Genomic DNA, 19,490 nt, shown 5'->3' on the forward strand with positions numbered 1-19,490 from the left:
CTTCCCCTCTCAGGTCCGACAGAGTTCACCTTCTTCCTGGTGCATGTAAGTGCATTGTCTTGCAACACAAATTGAAAGTTAAATCTCGGGCTCAGTCTGAATCAGTAGGATAGTCGGACGGCACCCCCACCCCATTTCTGTCGCTTGAAAGCCAGCGCAGCTGTGGCACAATCCGATCACTTGCAACACAATACCAGCGTAAACCCCTGTTAAATACCTGTCAGAGCTGCGCAAATCCCAAAACTGGCGAACAGTCAGACGAAAGTGCGATCCTCGACCCTTAGTAAATAAGCCCCATTAAGTAAAAACACACACAAAATATTAAGAAATATTCATTAAAAAATACAATGACATTTCCCCATAAAATTTTAAAAAAAACCCCGCCAAACTACATAAAACATCACCATGGTCGCCCCGTTTGCCCAAGACTATACATATTATACATCAAAACGACTGAAACAAAATAGGGAATTCATGAATAATGTTCATTTTGAGTTAATTTTAAAATTTAAAAAAAATATGTACTAAAATACTTTTTTCCACTTTTAACCCCAAATAAGAATATAAATGAATTTTTTTTTAAACTTTTGTTACGTTTTAGCTGTATGTGTCCTGAAAAAAAAAAACACAATAAATTTTAAGTTACCACGCAAAAAGTTATGACCCTTAAACCTGAGCTTACAAATATTTGCTAAAAATGCCCGGTCACTAAAGCCTTTACAGGCCGCGTCTCTAAGGAGTTAAATACATGGTTTGTAACAATGTTTAGGTTCAAGAGACTCCAGAGCTTTAAGGGAATCTGTCAGCAGAAATTCATCTAATAATCCACTACCAGTATTTTGTGAAGCAGCTAAACACCCTCTATAACATGTCTCTTTCTTGGGTCGTCCAAAAAAATTAATTTTGAAGTGAAATGTTAAATGGTTGCATACAGTCACAGAAGAAGCTCTACCCACCTCCAAATACTCCCCTTACTGTGATTGGCATCATTCACCACTTTCTGCACATAAATGTGTACAGTTCTCGGACCTATAGTCCTATAGAGCATTTTTGCATCCCATGTAGCATTGGCGGGTGAACTCCACTCACAATTGACAGACTCTACAAACGATAGAGCAGGTTGCGTTCCTGTCCGTGTGGGTCATTTAATAATTACTTGGACATGTAATGTGTTCTGTCCATGTTGCTAACATACAGTATACATTTGCTTGTATTGCAGGAGAGCATATGGATTCAAAGCACATCTCCTAAACCTGGCCATTTACTCCCTGGGACTCATTCCTCTTACACTTCTGATAGTAAATGCTGGGACAGGCAATGGCACCAATTCAACAGCAGCAATAAAACCCTTAAAGCTTGAGGTATATTTCCATCCAGTTCTTTATTCATGCTTAATTCTCAATCAACTTCTCTTCTGGCACAAGATGCACCAGAAATATAATAACTTGTGCCAGTTAGAGGCCGGGGTATATTCCAGCTATAACCTTCCCCAGTTTCCTGTGCAGTTTTTTTTTTAGTTTTCAACAAGCTTTATTGTAAGAAAAACATTACATTTTTTTTTACAGTTTTTTAATAAATCTTTCGGTCCTGTCCCAAACAGCCTCAATCATCATTCTGGTTTGCCCACTGTTTGTGTTAACCAGAGCACAACATTACAAAAAGATCACATTTTATTTAAAGGGCCTGTCCATTTTAAGCAAATAATTGATATTGTTTGTGTAATGAAAAGTTCTATAATTTTCGAATATACTCACGGTTTTCTAGAACTCTGCTTTCTGTGATTGAATAGAAAGATATACTCTTTACTTCCTGTGCATAAAAACCAGTCCCTGGAAATGTGATGTTACAAAGGTGCATGGCTCGTTAGTTAACGAGTAATAACAGCTGCATGATATAACGAGCCCTGCACTTGTGTGATATCACATGATCAGAGACTGCTTTTTTTTAACAGCTTCCTGTTGATTTTTTTTTAAATTGCTGAATGCTAAGAAATACATGATACTGGTGACTGGGGTCAAAATAGTTTTTCAGGACTTTAATATAATAATTACATAATAATAATAATATTAATTATAGATAGATAAATATGAGACACCATTTTCTGATATTGATAGGTCATCAATCTAAAAGTCCTGAAAATCCCCTTTATCCACCCCTTTATTTAAGCCATTTTGTCATTTTCTTAATTACAAGTGGCTTTTAGTCACCTTCATTTCAGAAAGAAATGCTAAATTTTTCTTTTGTTTTACCTTTTAGCATTTGGAAAAATTCAACATAGGTATTTGTGTTGCTGAACTTGGAAAACCATGAGGTTTTCCCAATATAATTGTAAGAGGGCTTGGTTTTTGTAAGATGAGATGTAGTTTTTATCTGTGCCACAGACTTTATTGTGGTCCAATGGGTGGAAACCCTAATGATGGGATATATTGACTATTCCTTATTTCTCTCTATTTCTTGTTTCCTTTCAGGACTCATATTTCATACGCACTTGCCTGGGCATTGTTATGGTCATGAGTACATTTGGGATTTTAAAAGAAGTTGTACAGATGTTTCAACAGGTATATAACTAACAACCTTGCATTTTTAAATATCCATAAATATTCTAATGTATGTTTAATTTGTGGTTTATTGAGAAAAAAAGAAGAACATATCTGTGAAGTACAAAAAAGACAAAAGTTTGGTCAAGCAGGGCTGAAAATGCTAATTCCATCCAATACAACTAAACAACGGTATAATATATACTCTAACATAAAGATATATAAACCACCACCATAAGTTAGTAAAAGCAAGAAGAAATGAAGCAGGAAGGGGATAGGAAAAGGAGGGAGAAGGAGAAGTTGGGAAAGGGGATTGGGAGGCACATGCACCACACACACCTCCACCCCCCACCCATGAGCAGTAAGAGCAGAAGAATTGTCTATAAATATTCTTATGTATGACATAAAGTTACCTATTATTAAGATACAGCCTTTATGGTCATAGACCCTAGGCAACATTTATAATCAGCCCCTAATTGTTCTGCATTGACTGTATTACAGTCCTTTCAAGTAGTAGGAGGACTACTTGCACACATTGTACACCCTTCTTCAGAACCCTTCAACTTAAGAATGCTATATTCATAGGATAGGATAAATCTTACCCTAGTCCAGTCATTTTGGCAAGATCCAATGGGGTGAATTTGTAAAGCCTCATCCCCACCAGTTTCTTGGTGTTTCTGCCATGCACCCACTTTGGGTGTGACAGGGAGGGGAGCATGGTGGGAGTGAGGTCATGTTCTGCCATATTTACTGCAGTCTCCCCTAGAAAAAGGATGGAGACTATAGCTGAAATCTCCAGCAGGTCACATACAGCGTAAATGGGTAAAACCTGGTGAGGAGGGCTTCTGAATCTTTTAAGAGGCTTTAAAATGGCAGTCTTAATAAATTCCCTCAGTGCATTTAAAATTACAAAAAGTATATAGGCCCACATTTACTAAAAGCAGTGCAGTCTGTATTATGTGCAGTGTGTAGTGTGCAGAGGGTGCCAGGTTCAGGATTTCTGGTGCACGTTCTTCATGAATCTGGCGCTCCCTGCAGTGCTTCAATAAAACGTGTGCCTTGGCCACCTCCAGATGAAGGCGATTCAAGCCGAAGCGCACTGAGGACGCATTATCCCCGGCACACGAGCATCTGTGGATTGATCAATGGGTATTTTAAATTTTTTGTTACATTTTTCTGGCTTATTTCAGTAAAGGGAATATGATTTAGCATACTCTCATGAACATTTTATTAATTAAGCCACCCCCCTCCCGCCCGGTCATCCACCATATTTATATTGTATCTTTGAACCTGTATAGGCATATGACGTTTTATCAATTTTTTCCTTAGTTGCACCTAAGGAGATAACAGCTCTTCTGTGTACAATTACCTGCGGCTTTATGTGTAAACTTTATACTATTTTACAAATTTTTTGCTTATCAATAAAGATTTGCTTTTTATGACAATAAGAAATGTTTATTTTGTTTTGACATCACGCTCTCCATAGTGTTATGTGGGGCACAATCGGCAATATAACTATTTGTCTAAGACATTTAGGGGCAGATTTACTTACCCGGTCCATTCGCGATCCAGCGGCATGTTCTCTGCGGTGGATTCGGGTCTTCTGGCGATTCACTAAGGCAGTTCCTCCGACATCCACCAGGTGTCGCTGCTGCGCTGCGAGTTCACGATCCTATTCTTGGTGAAGGTAAGCGCGTGTCCAGCGACACTTTTTCATTTTTAAATGCGGCGGTTTCTCCGAATCCGTAGGGTTTTCGTTCGGACACGCCCCCGATTTCCGTCGCGTGCACGCCGGCGCCGATGCACCACGATCCGATCGCGTGCGCCAAAAACCCAGGCCAATTCAGGAAAAATCGTCGCAAATCGGAAATATTCGGGTAACACTTGCAAAGTCCAACAGAAAACTGGACCTTAGTAAATGTGGGCCATAATGTTAGATGTGAAGTTGCACATACAAATACACAAAGACAATTACCTGATGTCTTAAACCGTTTTCACATATTTTTATGTTGTGTATCATTCTGCATTTTAGAAAGCCAAGTATTTCATGGACAGCAGTAACGTTATAGACTGGTCGATCCATGTGACCTGCATCCTTTTTGCTTCCTCTATCTGTACGAATCCTCTTAACGTGCCCAGTTGGAAATGGCAGTGTGCAGCCATTGCTGTGTTTACATCATGGATCAACTTTTTGATTTATCTTCAAAGGTAATAAATCATAACAGTTTATTATTTTTTTACTAAAAGTGACATATCCAATCAGCCTTAATTTTATAGGCAGCTGTGGGAAAATAAAAGCTGAGCTCTGATTAATTGCCATGGGCAACTGGAACAGTTCTGCTCTAAGAGACTTATGATAAATCTCCCCCTTATTTTGCATCATACAGCAAAAGTCTTGTGTTTATGGGGAAAAAAAGGGACTTGGCTTTTGCTATTAGCAAAATGTAAACTTACCAAGACTCTTATACACTGCACATATGTTGAATAGAAGCCTGTAACAGATGTTATTCTGTGCTATTTTACACCTATAAGGATGTGAAAAAAGTGGACACCATGGATAGTTCTGTAAAATATAGTGGGGTCTGCGGTGGGATTTCATACACTAAAGGGGTGTTCCCATTACAGCAAATTAATGTTATTGTTTGGGTTATAAAAAGTTATACAACTTTCCAATATGCTTCCTGTATCAATTCCTCACAGTTTTCTAGATCTCTGCTTGCTGACAGAAAACTGACCATGGTCACACAGGTGCATAGCTCATTATATCCCTGATCATGTAATGTCACACCAGTGCACTGCTCGTTATATATCTTTGGTCTTGTGAGTCACACTAGTACTTCTCGTTATATCCCTGTCATGTGAGGTCACACAGGTGCACGGCCCATTATATCCCAGGTCATGTATTGTCACACAGGTGCACAGCTCATTATTTCCCTGTCATGTGAGGTCACACAGGTGCACGGCTCATTATATCCCTGGTCATGTAATGTCACACAGGTGCACAGCTCATTATATCCCTGTCATGTGATGTCACACAGGTGACCAGTGCACTGCTCGTTATATATCTTTGGTCTTGTGAGTCACACTAGTACTTCTCGTTATATCCCTGTCATGTGATGTCACACAGGTGCAGAGCTCATTATATCCCTGGTCATGTGATGTCACACAGGTGCACAGCTCATTATATCACCTGGTCATGTGATGTCACTTAGGTGCGCAACTCATTGGGGGTCATTTACTAAGGGCCCGATTCGCGTTTTCCCGACGTGTTTCCCGAATATTTCCGATTTGCGCCGATTTCCCCTGAATTGCCCTGGGATTTTGGCGCACGCGATCGTATTGTGGCGCATCGGCGATGGCATGCACGTGACGGAAATCGGGGGGCATGGATGAATGAAAACCCGACGGATTCGGAAAAACCGCCACATTTAAAACAAAAAATGTGTCGCAGAGCTTGCACTTACCTTCACTCAGCACGAGCCGGTGAACTCCAGCGCGTTCCGATGCTTTTCAGCGCAGCAGCGCCACCTGATGGACAGCGGAGGAACTACCTTAGTGAATCCCGGCCGGACCCGAATCCAGCGCAGAGACCGCGCCACTGGATCGCGAAAAGGACCGGGTAAGTAAATCTGCCCCATTATGTCACACAGCTCTGATTACTCACTGTGATATAATGAGTCGAGCAACTGTGTAACAATGGTCAGATTTCTGTCCACTGGAAGTAACGTAGAAGCTTTCTATAGTAGTACAGCAAGCAGAGATCCAGAAAACCATGAGAAATTGATAAAGAAAGTATATTAGAAAATTGTATAACTTTATATCATAAAAACAATAACTTTAGTTTGCTGAAATGGGAAGACCCCTTTAAACAAATGAATCCTCAGTAGATAACACAGAACTGAGGTCAAAAGGCGCATTGTGCACCAGTTATAATACTCCCCATGATTGTGCAAATCTCTTCAAGTATAGTAAGAGGTTTCTGCCCAAACTATATTTAATGTTAATGGAGGTGACATGGTGTTGGTGTGCCCAAAATTGTGACCTTTTCAGGGCTTGTACATCAGAAAACTGGTGTACAATCAATGATAAATTCCCCCACTCCTTTGGTCTCTCAGTATAATTGGGATGATTGCCTATGTTTAACATATATTGGGGCACATAAATTATAGGTCCGGCTTTGTGCTTCTGTTTTTGGGACTTTTCTTGGCATTTCTGCTGGCCAGATGTACTGTATTTTAGTAGGATTTCCTTATTGATACATGTGGTGTTTGGTCTTTAGTGAATTAAAACAAAAGTCTCCAAAAGTCTCCAAAAGTCTAAATCAGTTCCAAGCCAATACCTCCGTCTGATCTGGGACAGCCATAGATTTGCGAGAAAATTTTCGACTTTTTTGCAACTTTTTTTCTAAAAATAAGAAAAAAGAAAATAGAAGGGCACAGCGCTAACATAACGTCCCACAGGAGATTTTTTTTGAGCATTAACTTGAAATCAATCAATCCAGGCAATAATGATCTGGAAACAGAATGTATGCAGGGGTGCTCTAGCTCACATAGTTCACAATGCTTAAGAAACAATGCATTCAAGAGGAAAGAAAGAGCTGGCACTCACCGCTGATGAAGTAAAAACTGTCTTTTATTCCATATCGCTTTAAAAACTTTGCTACAGGAGAGAGGAGTAGAGCAGGATCCCACAAGAGGCGACGGCCCTTTTCGCGCTACAAGCGCTTAATCCTGCAGGGCTCCTGCTCGACTCAGGGGCTCCTGCTCAGCTGCAGAAGACAAGACAATGGTGAACTTTGATGGGAGGCTGTTTTAGGCGCACAAATAGTCACAAATGAGCACAAGCACCATAATAAGTCTCACATTTTTTTAAAAAAGGAAATTCAAATGTTTGATACATGTCCCCCATTCTGTCCTAAAGCTTTCCTTGTGAAAATGTAAATGGGGAGACACAATAATTGTTTTAAAATTGCAACAAATTTTCTTTATATGTGTCTGTTTTTTTTAGGTTTGAATCATGTGGAATTTATATTGTCATGTTTTGGGAGATTCTGAGGACACTAGTGCGGATTGTGGTTATCTTCTTTTTCCTGATTCTGGGATTTGCATTGAGCTTTTACGTACTACTTACTCCACAGGTATGTCCGATTGAGAGATTGTCCTATAATACTTTACCAAAGCACAGTTTAAGAGAGGGGTGAGAGGTGACAGAATGTAGACTTTGTGGACTCCATAGTCAAAATGTTCAATGTAATACATGACAGAACTGAAGTTAAAAATACCTGAAATCTACACCGGCTTTTATATGTCACTAGAGTAGATGATATCTAATGTTGCATTAATGGCCTCCAATATTCCACAATTACTTAGAACCATGCGCTTCTCAGTAATTGTAGCAGATGTGATGCAAGTGGTTTTTGGATTGGTTTGTCTCAATTTAGGAAGTTATCCTTAATCTACAGGATACCCAAGCTCTTAGTTTGGTAATCTTTGTCCACTCTCATAGAATTGAATGCAGCGGCAGGGCACATGTTCTGCCGCTATCCCCAATACTGAGAGTGGGATCCCCATTCTCCTAATTTCTGAGGGTTCCATTCCATGATCAGTGAGATGGACACTCACCAATTGGGAAGTTTCGCTCTTATGGTTTGGTTTTGGGATAACCCCTTTATCACCATAAAATGCAGATTCGTTTTTCTACTCTATAGATCATAAAACTGATCAAATAATCATTGTGGGGGACACAAATTATGAAAACTAAAGTTGAACTCACCAGACAGTCCCTACCTACTTACTCATTACAAAAAGAAAAGAAGGATGACTTCTTGGTAGGTTACTAACAAGACTTCCAAAATGGGGTTATCAGTCAACCCAAAGATACCTTATCCAAGAAATTAAAATTTACACAGAAATTTACACAGAAAAAACACCAAAGTAGTGTACTTGATTCAGTTAGGACTGGTTTTCCCGGGTAACCAGACTAACAGTCGAATCTACACATATATGTCTGTATGTACGTATTGCACAGTACTCAAAGACACTGAGGCAGATTATGGTAGAGAGAGTATGTGTGCTATATTGATAACTCCATAAAAGAGTCGTGACCAATTAAGGTGCTATTTACATCATAGCCCTTAAAGTATCAAGGTATATTCACATCAGGCGGTCAGGGAAGGTAAGTATTGGTAAGTATTGGCTAGGTCAAACCTGCATTGGACAGGGTAAGGTAGCCCACGGCACATGCACATGATAGACAGCCTGAGACACACGTGATGATGAAGCCATGTGAACAGCGAAACATGTTGGGGGGTATAACCAGGAAGACAAGTCAAAGGATCAGTAAATACCAGATATAAGCAGACAGATCACATGCAAGCTAGTGTGAACTATAACAAGCACCAAGGATAATAATAATACAGCACTGCACAGAGCTTGCCAGATCAGTCCCTGTCCCCAAGGGTGCTCACAATCTAATCATCCTACCAGTATGTTTTTTGGAGTGATGTCAGAATCTTATTCCTGATTGGATATATTCTGCCTATCAAAGCATGTTAACTGTTAGTGAACCAGGTAGGACTCCTCTGGGTGTGGTGTATAATTAATCAAAGCTGCGAGGAAGAAACAGTCCAGGGTTCACACTAGTAAAGACAGAACAATGTTAATCAGCACATCCTCAGATATTAAACATTGGGTTTTCTTTCATTTTTTCACTTATTAGTGCATAAGATGCGAATACTTTATTATTAACACCATTATTATTGAGCTTGATTGTTTTGTTACAACAGTGAATGACGTGATTTATGTCTGTTTTATTTCCAGATGGCTTTTAAGAATCCTGTGCTTTCCCTAATGCAAGCCTTTACCATGATGCTCGGTGATATCAACTATCGTGATAGCTTCCTTGAACCACTGCTTGACAATCAGATCGAATATCCAGTTTTAACATTTGTTCATCTAATTGTATTCACTTTGTTAATCCCAATCCTTCTTATGAATTTACTTGTAAGTTATAGTGAATATAGCACAAAAAATGTTCATTCGCATTGATTGCTGTAATGTCAGACAATAGGCAGCTCGGGTTGTTGTTGGCTATCTGGCTGTTTATGCATAACACCTGTCACTTCCTTGGGGGGGGGGGGGGGTGCCAAAACAGGAAAAAAAATAAAGATAAATGACCTCCATTGATTTGCCAAATGATAACAATGGTTGGAACTTTTGACTTTCAGGCTTCATATCCGATCATCCACTACAACTTTGAACACGAGACTACCACCATCTTGGATTTATATAAAAAAAATGTATATATGAGATAGCCAAGATGATTGTCTATAAAATGATGGTAGTAGTCTCATGTTGTTGAGATATGGAGCCTAAAATAAAAAGTTCAGAAACCTTCTTACCCTTTTGCTCTTCAGTGTAAGACAATACCTATTGAAACTATGTTTGATAGAACTATCCAGAGTAATTGTCTAACTGGCCAATGGGAGAAAAGTAAAGTAACTTACTTGTCATGTATAAATCAAATTTGGGTCTAGTATATATGTTTCACCAATGACCTCCATAAGTGACATAGATACATGATAGTGAACAATGAAGAATACAATGTTAGTATGCAAGATTAGGCTTGGATTAATCACGTTGACTTTTTATTAAACCTATAGATTGGTCTGGCTGTAGGTGACATTGCAGAAGTTCAGCGAAATGCGGCTCTCAAACGGATTGCAATGCAGGTAAATACATTTAGGTGTTGATAATGAAACATGATATCATTACATTTTTTGCACATTTTGAAAATTAATTAGAACATGAATTTTTGTGCTGACATGTGACATTTTTTAAGTGGTTAAACTAAATTATTAACTGCAGCTAAACATAGAGACATAGGGGTAGCTTTATTAGTGCACGTACGGCAGTTAATAGCTTAAAATAATCAAAATTCCAAGCGCACAAACAAGAAATTTTGATTATTTTACCCCTTAAGCCATTTCCATGCCAAATGGATGTGAAGAACTTTCCTGACCCATGTCTGTTTATTAGCTACAGTTTGGTACAGATTACAGCACAATTTTGATATATTCGGCATGGCAGAGGGGTGGGGGAACATCATATAGACTGGCGCACCATGCACAAGTATATGATAAATTTAAGTAAGTAGGTAAGTACAAGACCTTTTGGCCAATCTCAGGCATGGCTGGTAGCTAGGGGTGTAAAGGTGACAGATTAATACAGGAATATCTCTGGGTCGCTCACGGCACCCTGAACGGGAAGTTGGGCTCCGTGTTTAAAAGCCCATAAACTGGTGCCCTAATATGTGTATGCTACGACAGAGTTCACCACCTTTTTTTGGTGCACCTTTAACATAGGGCATGCAGCGTTATTTGCATGTTAAATACAACTCTCGGTCCTATATAGTCGGACCGAGCGCCACAACGCCCCCTAAGTTGTGTTGCATGGAGGCCAGTGCAGCTGCGCCACAAAGTGCAGAAACTTCTTTTTCACCTGAAGGAACGTGCATAGTCCATCAGAAATGGGCGCAAAGCCCTTAGTAAATGTGTCCCAATGTCATTAATCACAAAATGGAGCTTAAAGGAAACCTACCACTTGAAGTGGCAGGTTTCTGATGGAAATACCGGGCACCAGCTCAGGGTGAGCTGGTGCCGGAGCTTATTTTTGTTAGTGTTTTAAACCGCGGTATCGCGGTTTAAAACACTTTTTAAACTTTATAGCCGGCGCAGGGAGGTACGCGCTCGGCGCTTACCGTGCGCGCGGCTACATAGGAAGTGAAGGAGACCCGCGCACATGGTAAGCGCCGAGCGCGTACCTCCCTGCGCCGGCTATAAAGTTTAAAAAGTGTTTTAAACCGCGATACCGCGGTTCAAAACACTAACAAAAATAAGCTCCGGCACCAGCTCTCCCTGAGCTGGTGCTCGGTATTTCCATCTGAAACCTGCCACTTCAAGTGGTAGGTTTCCTTTAAACGGGTATTCCCACAAAGACAAGTTTCTTATATGTACTCAGGATAACAAAATAACACATTCTCTAATTCACTGTTATTAACAAAAATACAGCATTTCAGAGATATAAGTCCAACCTGTCTCTATCAGTCCTGGTGTACACAATTTCAGTTTTCCCTAGACACAACAGAGTAACTTCTCACTTAGGGTTTTCAGCCATCTTGGATTTTTGTGTGAGATTGTGTAGCTGAGATTTCTGTCTCTCTCTGCTATGAGCCTGTATCACTGCCCCCTGCACGGAGCCTAGAGACACTCACTGATCACATCCTGCCAGGATATCATGAGCAGAGATAGAGGCTGCAAACAATAAGATACAAGGAGATAAGTGATCCGGGGGAAGGGGGAGTCTGTGAGATGTAGCAGAGCTGATAGTGTAACAGTGTAATGGTCTATCAGCCTCTGTGTAATCTCATGCATCTCTGATCTGTCTCATCTCTTTCCATGCGCCAGTGTTTAAGTACAATGTCAGAAGCCAGATTAAAGTGTATATACACCTTGTACCCAGATAATGTAACCACATTGTCACCCCACAAAACTAGATGGATAATACAGTAATGTGTCTGCTTAAAGAGTCCACACCCACACACTGGGATTTTGCATGAAGCAGCATGATAGGAGTGATAGGAGCTAAAACAGCAATAAAACTGAGTAAAATTGTAAAGTAAGGGGTTAAAATGATCTTTATTGGGTTAACATCACTAGGGGATTGAAATGAGAGAATTTTCTTTTGTGGGAAACCCCCTTTAAATAGTTTAATTATAGTCAGTTTATGCTATGGACCCACGGACATGGAAGGAATTTACTCAAATATTCTTAATTATGTTGCTATTAAGAATCACAGCAGACAAGTCACATACAACTCATTGGTTAAATCATTGTACACTATTTACCACGTGGACTTATCCTTATTATGGAAACCTTATAGAGAAAAACTGAGTAGGTGTTAGCCACATTTTTTTGCGTTTTTGCATTTAAGTATTTATCTTTTTTGTGTTTATCTTTAATGTATTTTTCTTTACGGGACTTTGTTTTTTTCTGACCTTGTGAAGTCTTTCAGCAGTTGTCATGATATGATGCCTCCCCCGGCAGATGTGGTTAACAACAGTTTTCCCACTGGTAATCACAGGCAATCTATTTACTGTATCATCTACATTTTTTCAATTGTTTTATGTGTAGGTGAATCTTCACACAAATTTGGAGAAAAAACTGCCATACTGGTTCTTGAAACGGGTGGATCAAAACACTGTTATTGTTTACCCCAATAGGCCAAGAATATGGGGAGTTGCAATCAAATCAGTGAGTGGTGTTCTGTTTTGTTATAATCTTAAGTCCATTTAAATTATAAGGCCTCATTCACACGGTGCATGACCGGACCGTATCCTGGGTGTAGCACACGGCTGCATGGAGAAAGGATGAGGAGTGAGCTCTCCTGACCTCTCCCCTCTCCACTGATAGCCAAGTGGCCCACTTGATCACGGTGCGTTGAGCTACTGGGGCACATTTACTTACCTGTTCTGTTGCATTCGCCGATCTGGACCTGGATTCACTCAGATCATGTGTCCAATTTCTTGCATGTAATGCTTCCTTGATCAGGTCCGCCGGAGTTCACCATCTTCTTCCTGGTGCATGTAAGTGCGTGTCTTGCGACACAATTTTGAAAGTTAATCTCCGCAGTTTGTCCTAATCAGTCGAGTTGTCCGATTGCATGCGCCAAAAACCCCTTTGCAATTTAGGGCAAATCGGAAATATTCAGGAAACCCGACGGAAATGCGTCCGACGGACCCTTAGTAAATGTGTCCCACTGTGCTCACCCCAAGGTGACCAGGTGTCATACTCATCTATGGGGGCCTTGGTCTGGCTGCAGATTGTAAGACTGGATCATGGGCCCCGATACTGTCATGTGAATGGGGCCTAATATATATATATTATTCTTGTTTTCCTTTTTTTGTTATTTCATTAAGTGTTTGTTCACATGGCTGTTGTGGTTATGTTTATATTTCTTTAGGCCTGTTTGTTAAAATTGCCTAATATACAGCTTTTTTTCTGCCTGAGAGATCATAAGTGATACAGCGGATTTGTGAAATATATTGAAAAATGTTTCAAAATTGATTTATTTCTGTCCTATACAGACTCAGTTTAACCCATTCCATTTCAGTTGTCAGTGTGCCTTCAATTTACAGCAATTAATTTGTTTAACTTTCTAAGTTTTGCATTAATGGCTCAAGTTGGTGTAAAAAGTATAAATGTTATTTTTATATTCATTTATTCTTACCACTACACTATGGTCCTTTACTATGTATGGTGGATTCTATCTCTCACTACATGCTGTAGTAGGTATGTACTATTGAAGCAACATCACAGCTCAGCCTCTGTATTGCAGCTGAGGATGCTGGTGGCTAGAGCTGCCGCACTGCACGGAAGTTGAAGACCATAAAAATAAATCCTTTTTTAATTTTACTCAATTTGGGACCTGTAATAAAAAAAACTGTTAGTCCGTACAACCCCTTGGAGGCCCTTAAAACTCCTCCAACAAATTCAAAGTTCCACATCCTGTAATAGGTTTTGCTCTACTGATGCTTGTTCAGTTGGAATTTTCGCTTCAATTTTGTGATCTGTACTCTCAAATGGGTTTCTAGAGAATCTAATTAGCATATTGGGTACTTACTACATTTCCACTATAGTGTCAGATGGTAGGAGCTGGGTTGAACAGAAAGCCTGGCTCCACCTATCTGACAGTAAAGATCAGAGAATATTGACATTGATTACTTGGGAACGGTGGAGGCTAGAGAGATAATTCCATCTATGTCAGAGTTAGAGTGAAACATTGGGGCACATTAACTTACCTGAATGCCCTTAAAACTCCTCCAACAAATTCAAAGTTCCACATCCTGTAATAGGTTTTGCTCTACTGATGCTTGTTCAGTTGGAATTTTCTCTACAATTTTGTGATCTGTACTGTCAAATGGGTTGTCGAGAGAATCTAATTAGCATATTGGGTACTTACTACATTTCCTCTATAGTGTCAGATGGGAGGAGCTGGGTTGAAGCAGAAAGCCTGGCTCCACCTATCTGACAGTAAAGATCAGAGAATATTGACATTGATTACTTGGGAACGGTGGGGGCTAGAGAGATAATTCCAGCTATGTCAGAGTTAGAGTGAAACATTGGGGCACATTAACTTACCCGGTCCCTCTGAGTTCCCGAAAGTGTATTGTCCATCCGGAATGCACTCTGCCGCATTTCACTTAGATTGTGTGCCTGATATCCTGCATGTGTCGCTTCCCCGCTCAGGTCCGCCAGAATTCACCATCTTCTTCCTGGTGCATGTAAGTGCATGGTTTGCGACACAATTTTGAAGTTAAATTCTGCGGTTTGTCTGAAACTGTCGGATCGTCTGATGACCCGCCCCCCCGATTTCTGTCGCATGAAGGCCGGCAAGCTTGTGGCAAAATCCAATCACATGCGCCAAAAACCCCTTTTATATCCCTGTCCCAGCGCCGCAAAATGGAAATCGTCGGACATCCGAAAAGTGCGGTCCGCGGGGCCCTTAGTAAATGAGCCCCATTATCTATTAAAATGTTCAAAGAGTTGGAATTGGACAAGGTGATGAAATCTCCTCTTTAAGAGTAGCTTTGCTTGATGCTATGAGAATGCATGCTATAAAATTTGTTTCCTACTGTAGATGCATTTTTCAATGCTCCTTTTCAATCTGGTTGGTATAAAATCTTTTTTTGACAGTTTTCTCAGTTGCGGTTAATTAAAAGCAAATCTTTTTGAATTTTATTTTTTGTGCTATACAACAGCATGAACTGAGAGAATACCACTGCCTATAGGAGGTGATGTGATGGAACATGTCCATTAATAATTACACGTTGTTTTCCATTTTTCTAGAATATGTTACGTTATTTTCTGACTTGTGATGAGTTTAGACATGAAGTTCCTGAAAATGATCCCACAATGGAAGTACAACTTTGGAAGCAGAAGAATCGGTTAGTATTTTCTATTTCCTTTCTTATTCTAATTTATAATACTATTAAAATTGTTCAATTTAAGCATTTAACAAGACAGAATTTCACTTATATGATATTTAGCAGAGAGTTGCACTTTTTTTCCATACATGGTCTTGTTACTTGAAGAGCTTGTGTATAGGGGATGCAGAGGGACCTAAAAGAGCCGTCTAGTCTTAGTCTTATAAGATGACTGCAGTACTATATAGCTGGGGGGGTATTACAAGCTTAATTTTATGCATTGAGTTCAGGGAGCATAAAATTAAAGGGGTGATCACTTTCATAGTATCATAATATATAAGGCTGGAAAAAGACAAAAGTCCATCAAGTCCAACCTTTAAGTATTTAGCAACTTTCTGGTTTTTACAATAAATTAATTGCCTATTTGTAAGTACAGCCTTCTCCAGGGATACTCTCAGATAATTCATCCAACTTTAAACATTGTTAAGGACATATGTCTAACCGCTAGTGATGAGCAGACCCAAACCTACAATGTTCGGATCCGTGCCAAACATTACGAGTCTTGTGAATCCGAATCCCAACTTCAATCAGAAGTTCAGATTAGGGTTTGGCTCACAATCCTTCAGCCATTTAACACTCGTGAATGGGAATAAAGGCTCTAAATGCCCCGTCTTTTAAATGCACATGGAACGTGCAACACCTTTGCCGGAAGCATTTAAAGAGTTAACACCTTTGATCGATAGTAGCACTGTTCGCTGGTGTTAAATGGAGGCAGTTCAGTCCCCAGACCCAACCCTGAACATGAGCGCATCACTACCCATCACATCTGTCAACTTTCTTCTTAGAAAAAACACAGCTCACTTGAAACTTGCACATAGCGTAGGAAGCCGTTGGGAATTTCATTTCCCTTCAATGATGTTAGAATATTTGAAGATCTGTGTCAAACTCCCAGACTTTTCGTTACAGACTTTGATTGTTAGACTCTGCATTTCATGTCCAATCTAACCAATGAAAAAAGACCCAGCATCCACCCATTGGGGGATATTTGTCATATGCCGGTGCTCGTGCTGCTCTGCTCCAGCCACTTAATGTATCCAGCGGATATTGCACAGCTTTTATCTCTACAACAGGCCCTGCCTGGAGTAGAAATAAACACGGCCGGTGACTTTTCACATGTGAAAAATTGCCTATGCAGCATGTGCGCAGGCCTGGGGACAGTAACGCCCTGCCCTGGCCCAATCTCATCCCTCCTGGCTGTGCCATCCGCTGAAATCCTTTAAGCTGGTAATGTAGTTAAAGTCTTGTTGGTTGCCAGCATTAGGCAAAGACCTTTGAATAGTGTCTATACCTACAGGGCTGTCTACTCCTGTGTAGTACATATATTATAACTGGAGACAAGATTATGACATTTTGATGGTGAAAGAAATTTTGAATAAGTCTCACTATCTAAGAAATAATGTATCTTGCATGTCTACATAAACCAATGTAAACTACAGTAGCCAAACTGAGTCAATGAAATCTGACTGTAATTTATGTCCAAACCTAGGTTGAAGGATCTGTCATCAGTCATGCAGAAGCAGCATGAACTTATCAAGCTTATTATTCAGAAGATGGAGATTGTATCAGAAGCAGATGATGAAGATCAGGAGGACTCGTTTCAACATACCAAACCAATGAAACAGAAGTTGGAGTGCAAAGAAAGCAAATGGGATTGTGTGGTGAAAGCTGTAAAATGCAGAAGATAAATTTGCCAAATATTGACTTTCTTTCCAAAACTGAAATGTATGATAATGTATTAATCATGGTCAATATCTTGTCTAAGCCCTAAACATATTCATTACTATGATTTTTGTTGGGAAGTTAGTTTTAGTAAGTAATATCTGAAGGGCATTAAGCCAGACCATTGGGAAGCTATGGACAAAATTTCTGTATCCAAAGAAATGAAGGCTTGTTGGGTTCCTGCAGAAAGTAGTATCAGGTTTTTCTATATGGTAAATTCAAAACTGGCATAAGTAAATCTAAAAGTAAAGAAAATGTAGTTTTAGCCTTTAAGATCCATGCACATAGTACTGTATGGTTCCAACAAGTTATGTGAGGCTTCTAGGCCATGTATTTCGATTCTCTACAAATGTCGTAGCAGGATATAATGTAGAATAGGATTGTGCTCAGCAGAAAATGTAGTAAGCGATAGAGCATCATTTACAGACTGCCAGTCTTCAAGCCTTTGCTAATAGTACTTAGTTTTAGGAATTGTTCAAAGCTATAGGGGCACATTTACTTAACCGGTCCAGCGAGTTCCCTGAAAGTGCATTGTCTGATGATAATGCACTGTGTCGCTTCCTGCTCAGGTCCCCCGGAGTTCTCCTTCTTCTTCTTGGTGCATGTAAGTCCTAGGGTTTGCAACACAATTTGAAAGTTAAATCCAGCGCTTAGTCAGAATCAGTGGGATTGTCCGATGGCCCGCCCCCCACAATTCAATCGCATGCGCCACAATCCCGACGCAAACCCATGTTAAATACCTGTCAAAGCTGCGCAAATCCCGAAAATGGCGAACAGTCCAACGAAAATGCGATCCGCCCCATAATCTTTCCTATTCCAATATACTCAACAGAAGGGATTACAATGTAGCAGCAATGCGTTGTGATACAAGTTGAGATGCTCTAAAAAGACTAGGTCTCAAGATAGAAACTTGTTTATTTAAATCGATTGGCTGTAAAATAAAAATTTGGATTCTCTATTAAAAGTCCATGAAAAAGTCATAGATATACAACTTCTTGTGAGATGCTAAGAGTTTGACTGAAGCGGCAGCATAACAGGAGACCCATAATTCCCATAATGACTTGGGTTTCCACTAATGAGACATCGTGAAAAATTGAAGACTAAGGTGGTAACTTGCTCGGAACAAACCCTCTGATAAAATATTTACCCTATAAAAATAGGATAATCTCATAGAGCAGTATATAAAGTTAAGTGTCTTTTCAGTATTATAATTGCTAATTATTCCGAAAATAAAATTTTGTTTCAATCAAGTTTTTTGTAAATTGTAACTTTTTATTTTTCTTTATTTGTCCCTTTATATATTTAAAACTATTCTGGCCACTGAACCCTTTTTTTCTGGAGATGAGGGGACCCGAAGTTCCATTTCGAGTTTGAGTGCATCCTGAACTACCTCGACAATTGCAGTATTTAGCGACTAAACAGCCAATCTGGCAAATTGACACTACTAGCTACTAGCTATTGCTCTGATTGGCCAGTGGGAAAAAACCCCCGGACAATCCAGCAATATTTCTGGGTTGCATGGGACACGCCCAAACCCCGAACCGGAACGAAAACTTCTGGTCCGCTCATCTCTACTTTTGATATCTAAATTATGGAGGGGGTTTCCCACTTTTATTGCTACAATATTACAGTTCTGCTTACACAGTCGACATAAGCAGCTGTACAAAAACAACCTGTATATTGTGAAAAGTAATGTGAATTGCAAATAAAAGGTCAGTTTTGGGCTAAAATGTGATTTGTGTTGCACTATTGTATAAAATCTTTCTGTCATTTTATATTGTTTTTTCTGAAACCCAACATTCTGGTTATCTTACGTAGTTAGGCTATTACCAAATCTCAAACCCTTAAATTATCAAAGGGCTCTATGATACATGAATTGTCTTGCCGACGCGTACAAATAGAAAGGGTGTACTACATGCTCAACAAGATTAGACTAGAGAGTTAAGCAACAGCCTGAGATTAATCCAGTCCTTAAATGAATTCAGGAACATTTAGTCCCCCCAAACCAACCTCACTACCTCATTTACTGTAGTGAGTTGCTCTGCATGATGATATTAAAACCAGAGTCAGCACCTCCTGTGAATTATAAAATGACCCCCCTCCCCTACTCTGTATTGTAATCCTGTGAATTGAGTCAGCTGGGTGTTCCTGAACTGAGCCAGGCAGCAACACCCCATTCCTCCTCTTGTCCTC

General features: G+C 39.8%; 1 protein-coding gene across 3 annotated transcripts in view; it reads left to right on the forward strand.

The window, feature by feature from the left end:
- The window catches only part of TRPA1 (transient receptor potential cation channel subfamily A member 1), a 78,723-nt gene extending 59,696 nt beyond the window's left edge, over nucleotides 1–19,027 (forward strand). For all 3 annotated transcript variants that reach the window (XM_072151727.1, XM_072151729.1, XM_072151728.1), the window contains exons 20-28: nucleotides 1,220–1,361; nucleotides 2,469–2,558; nucleotides 4,570–4,745; nucleotides 7,545–7,674; nucleotides 9,356–9,538; nucleotides 10,198–10,266; nucleotides 12,727–12,846; nucleotides 15,442–15,539; nucleotides 17,065–19,027. In XM_072151727.1, the coding sequence (XP_072007828.1) occupies nucleotides 1,220–1,361; nucleotides 2,469–2,558; nucleotides 4,570–4,745; nucleotides 7,545–7,674; nucleotides 9,356–9,538; nucleotides 10,198–10,266; nucleotides 12,727–12,846; nucleotides 15,442–15,539; nucleotides 17,065–17,263 (1,207 nt within the window). In that variant the 3' untranslated portion in view covers nucleotides 17,264–19,027. The remainder of the gene's footprint in view (nucleotides 1–1,219; nucleotides 1,362–2,468; nucleotides 2,559–4,569; nucleotides 4,746–7,544; nucleotides 7,675–9,355; nucleotides 9,539–10,197; nucleotides 10,267–12,726; nucleotides 12,847–15,441; nucleotides 15,540–17,064) is intronic.
- The last annotated feature ends 463 nt before the right edge of the window (nucleotides 19,028–19,490 follow it).

Source organism: Engystomops pustulosus, chromosome 5 (assembly GCF_040894005.1).
Source record: "Engystomops pustulosus chromosome 5, aEngPut4.maternal, whole genome shotgun sequence".
NCBI lineage: Eukaryota > Metazoa > Chordata > Amphibia > Anura > Leptodactylidae > Engystomops > Engystomops pustulosus.